This window comes from Microtus ochrogaster, unplaced genomic scaffold, assembly GCF_000317375.1.
Source record: "Microtus ochrogaster isolate Prairie Vole_2 unplaced genomic scaffold, MicOch1.0 UNK111, whole genome shotgun sequence".
Taxonomy (NCBI): Eukaryota; Metazoa; Chordata; class Mammalia; order Rodentia; family Cricetidae; genus Microtus; species Microtus ochrogaster.
Genome location: NW_004949209.1, coordinates 230,098 through 245,924, shown reverse-complemented (window position 1 = coordinate 245,924; position 15,827 = coordinate 230,098). Strand labels below are relative to the sequence as shown.

General features: G+C 49.1%; 1 protein-coding gene across 1 annotated transcript in view; it reads right to left on the bottom strand.

Moving 5' to 3' along the window:
- Prkcb (protein kinase C beta) overlaps positions 1 to 15,827 on the bottom strand; it is a gene marked incomplete at its 5' end in the record, with an annotated part of 346,450 nt that overhangs the window by 161,224 nt on the left and 169,399 nt on the right. The window contains 2 exons of the mRNA XM_026778194.1: positions 11,862 to 11,990; positions 12,749 to 12,860. Of these exons, the coding sequence (XP_026633995.1) occupies positions 11,862 to 11,990; positions 12,749 to 12,860 (241 nt within the window). The remainder of the gene's footprint in view (positions 1 to 11,861; positions 11,991 to 12,748; positions 12,861 to 15,827) is intronic.

Sequence of the window (15,827 nt, the reverse complement as noted above, 5' to 3'; positions counted from 1 at the left end):
CCCTTTCTCTCCTCTCTCCCTTTCTTGATGTCCTCAATTCTCTAAGCCTAAAATGTCTCAGAACACCTAGAACAGTGAGCAGCAGAGTGTCTAAGGACCCAGCTCCTGCACTCAGACAATCTGGGACTTGTATGCTACATAGGCCACTTAACAGCCATATGACTATTATGAACTCTCCCCACTGCGACCCCTTTGCCTGAAAATTGAGTGTACATCCTCAGGGATGTGAGGCAGGATGAAGATTCACTGAGATGGTCTCCTTGAAACACCTGATACGTCATAAGTGCTGGCAAGTGTTGGCAGAGTGCACAATAGGATCAGGGTCTTGAAGTGACAAGCTTAGGCACCGGATCCTTTGAATGCTTCTGCTGCACAGATCGCATGTCTCAGGTCATAGAGAATGAGCGCTGCAGCCAGGAACGGTTCCAAATGTCCAAATTTCTCTAAGATTTGACTTCAGGGTTGTAAGTTTTCCAACTGTGCCAAAGAGAACTGTGCAGAAACGAACAACCCCTAACATTTCCTCAGGGGGGTGGCTTCAACTTAGCCTCTCTCTGGGGCCCCAGGGACCTGGACTTCTGGCTCAGAAAAGTGCATTCAGACAGGCCAACCTGACGGCTGAATTAAAAGGCCACTGTACAGAAGATTTGGTTAGCAGACAAAGTCAGTCAGTCAGGGACCGAGGAGATGGTTCAGCAGGTAAGGTGTGGGCCAGGCGAGCGTGAAGACCCAAGTCTGCATCCCCAGCACCCATGTGAAACCGGGAACAGCACAAACCTCAAAACCAGCTCCTGGGGCGTGGTGGGTGATGCACAGACCCTGAAAACGTGCTGACCAGCCAAACTAGCCAGAATGTTTCTCCACGGGCCTGTTTCTCACCCATCTCTCCTATCCAGTCTCCTGGCCAGGACTTGACCAACAGAAGCCACCATTTTGCAGAAAGCTAGGCTAACCTGACGAAGAGGGACCACCTTCCACCTCACAGGTCTGCAAACATTGGCTCTCACTCTCTCAAAGTAGCAGGGCTGACTTAAGGCAAGCCCAGGGCAGGGGGAGGCCGGGAGTTAGTCGCCATGGGCTGGAGGCAGTGGCTCCTCAGCGCTGGTCTCTACACAGTCGGAGAGGGAGGAAGAGTTGTTGGGAGAACTGAGGGGGAGAGGGCAGGTCCAGTCCTGAGGATGAGCTGGGCATACAGGCAGGGATCAGAAAAGGGGGCTGCAGATAGTTGGGCGCCATCAGCTGATCCCTCATGCTTAGTACCCAGATAGAGTTCGTGAGCTCCTACCTGGAGCTGAACACTTAGGTTCTACCCCCAGCACCACACATTCTTAGCTGTGTGGTTTGAACAAGTTATTTAATTTCCCCCCTCCATCCCCGCTCTTCTCTTCCTTCATGTCTTTCTTCTCCCTCTCCCTTGGTTTCCTCGTCTATAAAACAGAGTGGATGTTAGTAACTACACCATAGGGTTACAATAGGATTACATGGGGAAAGCCCACCTCTACCCCACCCCCAACGAGTCACTGGCATTGCCACCAGCAAGGGTTGGAGGTGACAGAGCAGAGTGAACCCCTCCAGACCTGAGGTTATTCTGAGGTTGGAACCACACCTTCTTCCCTGTAGTTCTTAAGACGGCCTGGTAGTGGTCCAAGTTGTCATGGTCTTCCGTGCAGCAGGCGTCAGTCAGGGCCTCCCTCACCCTCTACCCTGCTCCCAGCCTGCCTCCCGCAGGGAGCTCCCTGGCCTGTCTCCAGTGCGATGTAGCCTCCCTTATCTCCACGCTAGTCTGGGACCCTGCCCCAGCCACACCACAGCACCAGACAAAAGCTGGGCGGGTCTTCTCGAGACCATCACATCACTAGGCTCAGCCACACCCACTCGGATTAGGCTCTGCAAGTCTTGCCTGCTGACTTTTGGCTCCGCTATTTCCTCTGTTTATTGTGTTCTTCCCTGGAGACTGCAATCAGCTCTCCTCCAAGTTTCCCACCATAGTCTCAGATAAATGCGATCTCTGCTAGTGGCAGACAAACCACATATTACACTCCTTTATTTCCTTACAGCCTGTCTTAGGGGCATGTTTTGTTTGCTTCCTGTTCGCCTCCCGTTATTAAGAAGAAGGCAAGAGTCATGCGTGTGCCTCCAGCCTTCCTTGGAGAGCAGGGAATGCACATACAGAATGCGCCTGTGAAAGACCCAGCATTCAAACTGAGGCCTGCCCTTAAAGCCCAGACTCCCGACCAAAATTCCGCCATCGCCCATCCACGGAAAAGTGACTCAATGAGGACAGCCGACCGGTTAAAAGCTGGGACCCGCACAGCTCTCCTGGACATAAGAGCGTTCCCTGCAGGAGGGAGAGACAAGTACTGGAAAGCTCTGGCGATTTGGCACCAACTCAAGCCAGGAGTTCTTGCTGTACGAGGCCCTTGCCAAGATGCATAAGGAGATTCTCAACACAGAAAAGGGGGATTCTGGACCAGGGGCACTGACTGGAAAGTTTCACAACGCCTGAGATGCTGAGACCACGGAAGGAACTGAAGGCATCCTCTAGACCAGGCATAGCCACCTGTGGCCCGCCCGCATGGAACCGAGCATGGGTGGCGCCTGCCATCTAGTGGACAACGAGGCGAACTCTTCCTGCGTCCTCGAGGCTCTCGCGCCACAGCGGGGGGCGACTAGGATTCCTGAGAGCAGAAATCCGCACGGGAATTACGTTAGAATGGAGGAATGTGGATGTCGATTTGCAGGCCTGGAGTTGAATCTGGGATTTCCGCATGTCTAACAAGTCCCCAGGTATTGCCCGTGCAACTGGTTTACAGAGTGGCCAGGGGGGCGAGGGTTTCTGAAGCAGAAACACAACCAGCAGGAACTCTGCGGCATTAGGAAGGCAGGCCACAGGACTGAGGGCAGAAGGTGGTGGAGTGTCAGAGATCTCTTTAAGTCAAAGGGGGGACAGGACTTAAGTCAAAGGGGTGTTGTGGTGATGAGGCTGCCAGAAGGCAACCAGCGTGCCTGAAATTCAAAGAACAGAGCCGGCTCACGGAATGGACAGATGAAGAAGATACATGCGTGTGACGATGGAAACACAAAACACCCAGGCAGGGCCTAAGCCTGGTGCAGCCATGGCTATGGCCACCAGCATCCTGCTCAAAGTAACCAACGCTCTGTCACGGAAATGGCCGCTCAGGTCTGACTGCTACTCTTGCTGGAACCATGCATTCAAATTCTTTGTCCTATATAAAGATTTTTCCATCTTATTGGTTTTTTTTCCCTTAAAAAGTATAAAAGTCAGTCTGGGGAGATGGCCCATGGGTGAGAATGCCTTCCCTACACGCATGAGGACCTGGGTCTGAATCCCCAGCATCCATTTTAAAAGCCAGGTGTGCACACCTGCAACCAAGTGATATAGAGTGACAGAGACAGGAGGATTGCTGGGGCTGGCTGGCTGCCAGCCCAGCCCCAAATTCAATGAGAGAAATTAGACCAAGAGTGATAGGTCCTCTTCTGGTCTCTGTGCTTGCTCATGGACACACACACACACTGACACACGTGTGTGCGCGCACACACACACATACATACATCACACACATCTACATACGTATATCACAAACACCCCCCACCTACCATTAGCGCACATATACACAGACTACACATACATATACATACACATACCACACATACACACACACACACACGCACAACATAAGCCCAATTCTTTAGGAGGTGAGGCAGGGGGGATCATGAGTTCAAGCTCAGCCTGAATAATGAAGTTTTCAAAGGGGGCTCAGGTACCCAGCACTGGTCTGGAACACACAAGGGTTAATTCTGAAATTAACACAAAGACACAAAAAGAGATGATACTGGCCTCCCCTCCCCTCCCCAGGTCTCCACTCGCAAGCCTTTGTGATCCCAATATCTGCATCCCAGTTGGCATCTTTCCTCGCCTTTTTTCCCATCCTTATGAAGCACACACATACACTTGTACACAGGCAGTACCTATCGCGCTTACATATCTACTCAACATGAATTCATACCAGCTATTTTTATGAAACCTGCCTTCTTACACCGTGGCTATTCATGTTCCTCTAGGTCAAGGAGCTCTTCTCAGGAACAGTCAAAGAGCGAATTCTCTAGGCTTCACAAACCATATAGCTGCTTAATGAGTTCTGCCATTTGATTGAAAAAAACAACAACAACACCAAACCCCCACCATATAAATGAATGTGATTGCAGTCTAATAAAACTTCATTATAAACGCTGGCAGCAGCCGAGATTTGCCAAAGTCTGCACCAGGTCAACACCTGTAACTGGGGTTTTGATTATTCAGACTTTGTACTTCTGAAGTTTTGTAAGTAAAAGAAAAACGCAGTATAAATTTGAATGAAAGTATTTGGATTATAATCGCACAGCCTGGTGAATTCTTGTAAACTGCGCACCACTTGATAACCAGCTCCCATTCAGGATATGACCAGCTCCGTATTTCAAGTCAGCATTTTAGTGACTCCCTAACACCCCGTAAGATGGATCTGTTCTGTTCAAGCTGATTCCAGTCTTCACCACAGTCAATAAACATGGCTCATTTGGTATCTGTTTCCCTGCACTCCAGTGGGACAGATTCCCACACAGAGTCCGAGAGTCACAATACATGTGTGCTTTCGAATGAATACTCTGGGGACTCCCCGAAAGTCACATTTACAGCACCTTCCACGGTGAATTTCCTCAGGCATTTAGACACAGGGGCTGTGCTGTCTTCTCTTAAGGTTGGGGACCTCAGGGCATTGCCTGGCCTTGGATGTCCTCATAACACTCGGTGGGGGGACCAGGAAGAGATTGGGCAACCCCAACTTCCTCCAGCTCTTCGAGATTTTAACATCCAACACATCCACCTACAACTTCCAAGCCATAGAGGAAGCGGGGGAGGGGCCCTGGCCGGTGCCGTGTGCAGATGGCTCTCAATAAGACACTAAATAGGATACACAGCACTGTAGACTTGGGGATGCCGCTTGACTCAGCTTCTGCATTCCAGCCGGGGACACTGACACCTTGCTGGGCTTATTTCAAGGGCATCTGCTCCCTGATCAATGCATAGGAAGCTTCCCACAAGTTGTACCACACTGTTAGCTCTTCACACAGCAACAGCTATGGATGTGATACCGCCTGAGGGGTCTTAGGTGGCAAGGGCCCCTCAATTCCCAGACTCACTGGGGGTGAATGGGTGGGTGAGGCCAGGACCGCTCCCCCAACACACACACACACACACACACACACACACACACACACAAGAACATTCTTCCAAGGTCAACATTTAGTGTTTATTAGCTCCTCAGTGACCTCTGTGACACCAACCAATCAATCAGTTGAGGATGAAATGGGTGGGGGCTACGACAGAGCCATAGTTGTCAAAGCTCAGCTACTGGACACCTCAGACATGAGTATAATACATAAATTCTACCTCAAAAATTAAAAAAAATAAATTCTGATTTTGAGTTTGTTATTTATATGGCAAATTGTTCAGCAAGAAATAAATGGATGTCTGTAATTTACTTTGAAATGTGTCAAAATAAGATGGATGGGTGGATGGAAAGCAAGACAAGCCGGACACATGATTGGTCAAGTGTGGTCACCAGCAAAGGGAGATCTTCGGAGATGGATGGGTGGATGCCTGCCGTACAACTCTCCTGACTGCTGGCTCATAGAAATGCTTCATAATAAAAATCCTGGGGAAACCAAAAAACTAGGAGGAGTTGAACACCCCTATTTCTCACACCCCAAAGTGTCCCTAAACCCCACACTGACACGGTGCTACAAGCGGAAAGTGCCATGGCTTGAAACATTAAACGTTGTATAAAATAGCCTTTAGGGTGTGTGAGACAGAAGAATTTCATCGTCTGTGTGAGTCCCACCTTCAGCATATCTCACTATGTTTATGCAGAGATTCCAAACTGGAAGCATCTGTCATCTAAGACACTTGTGATTCCACACTTCTCAGTGAGGAAAGGTGCTTATTTTGAGAGCCTGACACCAACGTTCCATCCCTGGGATTTGCGTGATGAAGGAAGAGAATGGACCACATCCTTGTCCTACGTCCTCCAAACTTGTATTGTGTGAGGTGTGCAGATATGCACACACATATGTATACTCACACGTACCGAATAAGGAAGTGTAGTTTTTCAGAAATAACCCAGAGAGTGAGCTGGGGATATAGTTCAGGAGAAGGGCATTTGTCTGATATTTGCAAGACTCTGAGTTTAGTCGTCTCTCTCCCCCACCACACACACACACACACACGCACGCACGCACGCACGCACGCACGCATGCACACACACACGTGCACGCACCTTTACTCACTGAGCCATCTTGTCACGTGTGTATGCCCCCATTCCCTAAGCCCTCCTTTCCCTTTCTGTATTGAGACACGTTGTTTTCAGTAAGTAGCCCAATCTGGCCTCAAACTCATTCTGTAGCCCAGTGAGGCCTTGAGCTTGTGATCCTCTGCCTCAGTTTCCAAAGTGGCTAGAGTTGCAGGAATAAGGCACCATGCCAGGCTCAAACTGGAACATCTCTTTTTAAAAAAGACTCTGTGGAGGAATGGTTTTGGAGTCAGAGACTGCCCCCTTGTGGTCATGAGCTGCTAGTTCATGGTCATTTTTAAAAAAACGAGGCCTGGCTGATTCTAATACTTTAGAATATTAACCCAGGTGGATTTTTCCGACACCACACTTCCCATTTCCCTCTCCTATGCTGCAAGTAAGTAGCCATCTCAAAGAAAGTAAGAGGTTGAGAAAACATAGATACAACCCGCAGGTCCATTCTGACTCTATGTTCAAAGACCACAAGCTTGGGAGGTTTGAAGAGCGGTGCACATTAAAGAGTGGGCTGTGTAGACACGGTGCCTGGGAAAACGTAGAAGTCAGCTTTAAGTTGGCAAGAGAATGGAGAGTTTGCCTGTGTAGTGGAAGAAGAGCTGAGGAAGATGCTCCAACCATCTCTGGGAAATGGCAAGGCCTCAGGTTGTGACACCTGTCTAGGCAAAGAGGCCGCGTAGCTCCTATTGTAATAGAAGATTCCAGAATATGCTTGAAAAATAGTGAAAACACAATGCCTAATGATGCAATGACTTGGGGATCAAGTGAATTGATAAAAAAAACTTTAGACTCCCATTTCTGACGGTATGGGGTGTAAGCCTCACTTAGGAAGCAAAATGCCACCCCAAATCTCTTTCTCTGCATGCCTCAGTGTACCCTTGCAGAAAGGGCTCAGCAAGCCCAGCTCGTTTCATTTTTCTCATTCCTTTGCCCTAGGTAGGTAACAGTCATACTGTAAGAGGCTTACCTTGGCCATGGCTCCCGTGAGGACCTTCAAAAAGCCCCGCTGGCATTCCCATGGGACCATCACAAAATTACCACATAACAGTGTCCATGAGACCCTTCAAGGCAGAGACCAAAGTTCATGCATTCTTGGGTCCTTCATGATTGCATGGGTGGATAGATGAATAAATGAATCCCTGGAGAACCATCTCACCTGCCTACCGATAGCAACAGCAAACACCTAATCACCCCTAACTACTTCCCCATCTCCCACCGCATCCCTTAGGCACAGTGTGTGCCCAGGCACCCAGGAACGCTCTCAGGTCTTTGAGTCTCGTCCTACCATATTGACCTTAGAAGAAGGACACCCTCATGGAATTCCACATAAGGCTCCCCAGGGCTTTGCTTTTGTTTTTATTTTCCCTTCTTTTTACTCTTTCTGTCTTGCTAAGGGTCCTCATGTAAATAAACACCTTGTGGATGTGATTATATGCACAGGATCAAGTCGGCCAAAATCCCAGCCTGGAAGACAGTTGGCCTCATGAAACCCCGCCTCCAGCTGAAGAGCTACCTTCAGTTGATGGCTCTAGGGGAGGGACAGTCATTGTGCTCCTGGGATGTGGGCTTGGAGAGGCTACTGATGCTTCAGGATGGGGCTTTACAGCCATGCACAGACAGGCAGCACAAAGCGGACTCGGTGGATTATTGTTTGGTTCTTTACGAGCCCCTGAAGTTGATAGAAAAAAGCAGGGGTGGGGCTATGGGGAGAAACTAGGTGGGCAGGGATGGACTGAATTTAATAAAAACACATTAAACGCTTGTATAAAATCCTCAAGTTAAAAGAAAATGGGGCTGTACTTAACGCAACCCATTACTTTGTATACTAACTTAAAATTTAATTACCAAAAGAATACAGCCATAATGTATGAGATGGGAATGTCAGTTTTTCTGTTTCTAAGAAGATATAAATCAAAAGAGGTTGAATAATCATTATATTCATTATCATTATCAATATCATTATATGCTTAGGGACCCAGATTAGCTTCAGGATCATCACGTGACTCTGATCTGGTCCTATGACATGGTGCTGCCTTCTCGCATAAGGTCACAGGGCACAACAATGCCAACATGGTTTCCTATGCTTCTAGAAGTGCCACTGCTCTGTGTCTTGACACTGTCCAGAGAGCAAGGTGGTCATGGGTTCAAGGGGTGAACCCGAGGACTGTGTGCTCAACTGTCTTAGAAGACTAAGAGCTTGAGATAAAACATCTCCTGAATCCAACTGCAGAAGACACCAATGCAATGCGAGGCCTCCCATCTAACAGGATCCTCGATGGTATTCTGATTCCACAAATGTGCAGTGATGTCAGCCTTAGCAGAGGCTGGGGATGGGTCGTGAACCAAAAAAGGACCACTCTTCCCTTCTGGGGCTAAGGCAGAAGGAAATCAAACCCAACACTCTAACTGTCCAAGTTCAGTTCACTCTGCCATGAACGACTAAGTCATGGAAGTTCAGGGGCTAAAACCAGTTGAGCTCTGCAGAAGAGTTAAATGCCAGGAGAAGAAAACATGGCAAAGACAACCACACCCAGGGCTACCAGATAGAGAATTCCTGGAGAGACTGGGGCTGGACAGTAATATCACGGTGTCAGATTTGGGTGTTCTGAAGAAGTTAGGAAACCCACTGGTGGGGTTCGGGAGTAGAACTGGCCATATTTCCACTCTGATCATGGCCTACAGAAGTTCACAGACAGCCTGAATGTCAGTAGCCAGGGGAGATAGAAAACCCTGCACTCAGGGAGAGACTGAACTTCTGAATAGCGTGTGCCACCCAGGTCTGATAAGTGTCCCAGGCTGGTGGCCAGTGGAAAGTTCTAACCCTACAAATATTTCCAGGGTTTGTATGAGGTGAGACGCAGGGCCACTTGTGATGCAGAACTGCTGGGAAGACCCCAGGCACCCCCTACCTCTAGTATTAGAATCAATACACAAAGCCATGCTGGGCACAGCCTGCACCTGGCCTGTGAAAGAGAGATTAGTGGGGCACAGTGACACAGCAGCCCAGATGTGAAGCCCTCTCTGCCTGGGACATTGATCAAGCTGTGCAGCTTTGTCAAGCCTGAATCTCTGCTTGCCTGTGAGGGCAACCCTAGTCCACTGAGCAACCTCACAATTAGAAGGAAGATACAGACACTGCATGCCGTTGTTTAATGAATGCTATCATGGTCCTAATGATGGAAAATTGGATCCTGAACTTTAAGGGTGCCCCATCTTTTCTACCTTCCATTACTGAACTGGATTTTGGTTCCCCAAATCTTGTTAGAGCCTGCATCCGGGCACTTGTGACCATGACTTTCTATGGCTACAGGGTCTTTACAGATACACTCAAGTAGGGGTGAGGTCATACTAGGTTGGGGTGGGCTGCAGTCCAGAAGCTGGCATCCTACCTCAGCAGAGGCAGAGCAAAGAACACATACAGCGATAGAGCCAAAGAAGTCGAAGACCATCAGCAGCTAGCAGAAGTGTGGAACGGAGTCGGTAGGAGCCCTGTATAAGGAATAACACTTCTGATCCTGGGCCTAGGCCTCCCACCTCCAGGACTCCGCAAGAACACGAGTCTGTGCTACTTTGTTGCCATGGCCCTAGAAAACAAATGTCACAGCTGTATCCCAGGACTGCCTGAGAGTCACTGGCATTTTAACCATTTAAGCAGAACATCTGACCTTGGGCTTAAAAGGATCCTGTACCCTCATATCATCATCAAGACTTCCCAGGGAATTCCCCTAAGAGCTACCGTCGCTAACCCAGAAAGGAAATAAATGGGGGGGGGGGGGATCGAGTAAAGGAACCAAAGTGAGCGAAACCAGTGACTTAGTACATATAGAAGGGTGCTTTCAAGTCAAATGGACCTCGCCTGGGAAGTGAGTGCGGGCGTCTGCTGAACCTGGCTCCTGATGGGTAGAAGGATACTGCTTTCCTCCTTAGGGTACTGCAGTATTTTCAACAAGATGTTGCCTATAAGCATTTTCACAAAATGATGACATATTACATAATATTCAAAAGCCCTGTGCATGTCAGCTACCGTTTTGGTACCACTGCTGGTGAGAAGTCTCATTTTTCTATCTCAGTTGTCACAGTCATAAAACGAACAAAACAAATACTTGGTGAGACCATCTGAGGATCTAAACACTCTATAAATGGGGCTGCCCATGGTAACCATTTTGAACCACTAGGGGGCAGCAGAGCCTCAGTTTTCTCCCTAAGGCACGCGAGGCTAGATTATCAATGGTGAGGCCTAGGGACAGGCTTCCTTTGAACTTGTTGCCATAAGACTCTGTGCCCCACCCCTACCCCAAAGCATCCCACTAGGAGACAGCTGCCTCTTCCCTTGGCTTCTCTTTGAAAGAAAAAGCCTCTTGATGAAACCACCGCCTCTAAGAACTCACTGAGCATCTGACAAGGATTTAAATTTCACAGGGATACTTTTCAACTTTTATATGGTTTAGGCAAACCCCTGGCAAGCCAGGGCTCAGTACGTCAGTGCTACTAAACCATTTGGGGGGCCTCGGAGACAGGCCAAGGCACAAAATCAAACCCTTCATGGCGAAATGACGACGCCCCGTTTATACAAATTAGTTACATAAGCCTAGGACATAAATCCTTCATGCCGCTGGGTCTAGTTTTGCCCCGGTTTTACCACGACGAGTGGGTTAGCACCTGGCACCCCAGCCCGGATGAATTCCTATGTAGCTTGCGCATCATGAACAATAGCTACAGAAGGGCAGAGGGACCTCCTTTCCGCCCCCCATGCCACTCCACCCCTCAGCAAACTGGACTGTTTCTCTGTCTTATGCAATGGTTCAGATACACAATTGTGTGCAGAATGTTAGAGTGACCAGCATAGCTTCTAAAGGTTAAAAAAAAATACTCAATTACATCCAAGGCCCCGCGGAGTTCCCTAAAGGGCACAGTCCTTCTCTTCCTCTTTAAGACATAAATTCTTCCAAATTTGGTCTTGGTCATCAAGACTCTATGTTCCATTGGAAAAGTCTGGGGAAGGAAGTGAGTATGCCCTCTTGGCTATCTGAATAAGGGCACAGAGACTGCACAGAGAAACACAGAGAGGACCAATAGGAAACAGAAGGCAGACCTTGTAAAATCCCGAGTCCTTAATGTGTCCTCAATACAAGGAAACCATAGATGTTTGAGACAGTGCAGAGATGTGTGGAGATTACCTTGATTTGATTATTACAAATTGCACATGTGTCAAAATACACAATGACCACAAATATATACAATTATCATATTTCAAGTGCACGTTCTATTTTTTTTTAAAGAAAGAATGCTGGGGGGCTGGGTTACAGCAGCTGAGGCCAGCGTAAGGGGCTGAGAACGAGGCATTGAGGGTCCACAGTCTGAGGATTTCACTGTGGAAAGGGGTCGCCCCAAGATCATGCCCCTCCATGCACCCGTAGCCTGCAGTACACTGTCCTTCCGTCCCCGCCTGATCAAGGAATTGGGGGGCTCCCAGCGCCAGGGCAGCGCCTCGGGGTCACCTACCGACAACAATGAGGACCTCCCTTTCAATGTGAGCCTGGATGTAGATGCGGCCGCGGCGTTCCGTGTGGTCGGTGCCACAGAGGCTGGGGACATTCATCACGCAGCGCTTGTGGACATTCATCATACAGGCTGTGAGTGAAGAGATAGTGGGGCATGGCTCAGGCTGGTTCAGGGTGGCCCAAGGTGGCCCAAGCTAGGGGTTTCAGGCATCTGCTGTACCTGGGCCAGCTGATACCTTCCTGTTCCCCCACCTCAGAGCCAGTAGCCCCTAGCAGAAAACAAACCATCTTGCCCAACATCAAATCAAAAGGACTTCTCCCAGTCTGTCTCACAACCCTGATGGATGAAAGAAATTGAACTTGGTCATCCTCCTTGAAGGTCAAGGGCACAGCCTGAAGCAGGTGCCTCTGTACTTCTATACCCCAGTGGTTCTGAAGCCCCAACTCGAATGCCCAGTGCACCACTCCCATGAGGGAAGATATGCAGATGGTCATGTGGGGGACACAGCCACACCCACCCTGGTTGCTCCCACAGGCATGTTTACAGAGTGTTGTCAAGTTGCCCCATGTTGAACATCAGCTGGAACCCAGACTTAAGTGTGACATCTCCAAATTTTAAAATATTGACATGCAATAGTCTGAGTTCCCTGGAAAGGGGGTGCAACAGGGAGATGACTTATGGGAGGTGTTCTGCAAGGAGATCAGCTGACCCAGCTTGTTATAGAGGGCAGAGCTCAGTACAGGGCGATGGGTAATAGTCCTATCCAGGGGTCCGGAGGACACAGTGCAGATTCGGACCCTAAGCCATTCGGATAGAAGCCTTTCCTATAGCCTTTCCCCACGGGCAGACATGTGCTTACTGTCACTCCCAGGAGATCAAGTACTTACTGTCACACTTCATCCCCTGGTGGATGAGTCCATACAGCAGCGATCCACAGTGGTCACAAAAGGTGGGGCTGGAATAGGTGTGGATCTTAAACTTGTGCTTGCTCCGGGGGTCCTAAGACCAAAAGAAACAGACAACAGAGGCCACTGTCAATGAGGAGAGCGGAGGACGAACCCTGCTTTGAATGCCACTGGAGAACTCTTCAAAGACTGGACTGGGCAGGGTCCTGCTGTGCCTGTGGGGACCATGGTTGGAGCACTGCGGGCAGACTCAGGACCAGACAAGTGGTGTCAGAGGGATGAGTACATTGTAAGACAGATGATTGGTCAAACTCCATCCCCAAAAGCAATTCACAAGCCCAGCCTGCCAATCCCAGCATTCAACAGCCCCCCTGCTCCTCTCTCCTCCCATCTCTTTATTCTCCGAATGAGCTTCTGGAGTGATCTAAGCCCAAGCCTAACCACAAAGCATTCCCACTTACAGGTCATTTGACAGTTCCTCATCCCCTAGGGAACACACTTCAAAGTCCAGAGGACAGTCTGCGAGCTGTGGCCGAGAGGGCTGGCCTTCCGCCCCTCCTGCTCACAGCAGAGCCCTTGAATTGTAGCGGAGGACATGCTGCGCCACAGACACGGGGCTGCCACCTTCCCTCATAGTTTGGTGTGGCCGTCGAACTAGACTCTGACCAACGGGAAGTATAAACTTCTGGATCATTGCATTAAAAGGAGCATGGCTGTGTCCCCTGGCTCTCTTTCCCCTCCACACTGGCTGGAAGGTGAAGAGAGGTAAGTGATGACCTTGAACTCAAACTTGGAGCCAGCCTGAGAAGAACAAGGGCAGCCTAACAATAGCCTTGGGGGTTGTCCTTTGGGGTTGATACTGAGAGGAAAATCTCATTTCTGTCTCGTTCAGGTCACCATATTGGGAGGCCTGCGTATCTATTAATATTTACTGATTACAGCAGCTAACATGGTCCCTTAACTAATAAGCATGACCAGGACAACCTGGCAGTGTGGTGTGGAGGAGACAGGGCCGGGCATCAAAGCATAACCCAGCCGCGTTCTTCTGTGATTTCACCTCTTTCTGCTTCAGCTTCCTTGTCCATAAAATGTATATAATGATAGTGTTCTGGCTATCATTACAGCATGAGACCGCTGGAGAGAATAAGTGGATTAACCCGCGTGGAGAGTGGAGCACCTGGCGCACAGTAAGCCGTGAGCGTGAGCATCGCGCTCTCGTTACCGCTCCTCCACCGAGGGTGTGTCCTCCGTGCTCAGGATGCGTCCACTGCATTCACACGCCCCCATGGCACCCTCCCTCGCTCTCTGCTCTGCCCGTCTCGTTACCGCTCCTCCACCGAGTGCATTCATACACACACAAGGTGCACGGTGTGTCCTCCGTGCTCAGAATGCGTTCACTGCATTCACATGCCCCCATGGCACCCTCCCTCGCTCTCTGCTCTGCCCGTCCTTCCTTCCTCACAGGCCCTCTTTGCAAACCCAGAACAAAGCTGTTTCATCCTGAAGTTAATTCCACTCCGGGGCTGACGAGACACCTAGCCGTGGCAGCCTGCTGTCCCTCTCTACCTCCAGCCGGTCATCTAGTCACGTGATTCACTGTTGCAGGGGCAGGTGCCTCCTTAAAATTTATATGCTACTCACAGACAGAACATGAATAGGTAAGCAAATAAACATAAGAAGTATGCATTGTTTTCCAAGTGGGGAGGGGCTTGTCCACAGAGATGCGTCTAACTTAAAAACTAACCCATGCACCTATTCATATCTAAAAAAGAAACTAAAATTGACAATATCAAGGTACCAGTGCTGGTGAGAACAAGCTGGGCATTTTCCTACAGTTAGCAGGGTTGGGTGCGCTATGGGATGGGTTTGACAGATACCTTCAAAGCTGAGTACTCCCTCATCATAGATGACCTACCTCTGAGTCCCAGCTGAAATGAAAGCATATCTATAATAAATCCATTTGTGGCTGGGCAGTGGTGGCACACGTCTTTAATCCCAGCACTTGGGAGGCAGAGGCAGGTGGATCTCTGTGAGTTTGAGGCCAACCTAGTCTACAAAGCAATTTCTAGGATGGCCAAGGCTACACAGAGCAACCCTGTCTCGAAAAGCAAAAACAAAACAAGAGAGGAAAAAGAAAAGAAAACCCATATGTGAAGTTACACTGTCACTCTGTTCACAAGGGCTCCACACCCAGAAATGACCTCGAATGTTCCCCACTGTGCCAACTGGTAAGGGATGATGCGCCTTTGCTCTTGGTCCCTTCTGGACTTTTTCGTAGACTGACCTTGAAACAGTCAAGTTGTGGGTTTCAGTTGGGGTTTGACTTTGCTAAGCCTACCTTGTGTATAAAGCAAGGCTCCCCAGGGCTTCGCGAGCTCTATTTTAGACTTTAAAGCAAATCTCCATGAACTAGGCTCGCACACTATTCTCAGCATAAAGGATGAACCACTGACCACCAACATTCGTGACTCTCAGGATCTATGTGAAGGAAGAGACAGCAGGCCCAGAGGACTTCATGCCACATAATCCTGTTTATATGATGTTCTAGAAAAAGCAAAACCAAGGAGACAAAACAGAGATCAGTGTTTATTAAGAGCCCTGTACGGGGAGAGGGCTAGGGAGCATTTGGAAACATAGTTTAGTGAGGGGAGCTGTCTCTATATCAACTGGGTGGGTTTTATTATGTGTACTAACATGATTCTGCAGCATGAAAAAATGTCTCGGTGGGTGAAGCACTTGCCACACAAGCCTGAGGACTGGAAATCACGTGCCAGCACTCATAGAAGCCGGTGGATATGGCAGCCCCTCTATAATGCCAGTCCCACTAGGGCAGCAACAGGGGATCGCTGAAGCAAGTGGCCAGCTCATCTAGGCAGCACTGGTGAGCTCTCTTCACTGAGAGGATCGACCATGTCTTCATACATAGGTAGAGAGAGATAGAAAAAGATACTGGACATCAGCCTCCGGCCTCTGTAAGTACACAGTCATGTGTGCCCCCCACATGCGAACATCGGTGCATACATAAAAATGAATTTTAAAGGGTTCCTTCCAATGTCCTCAG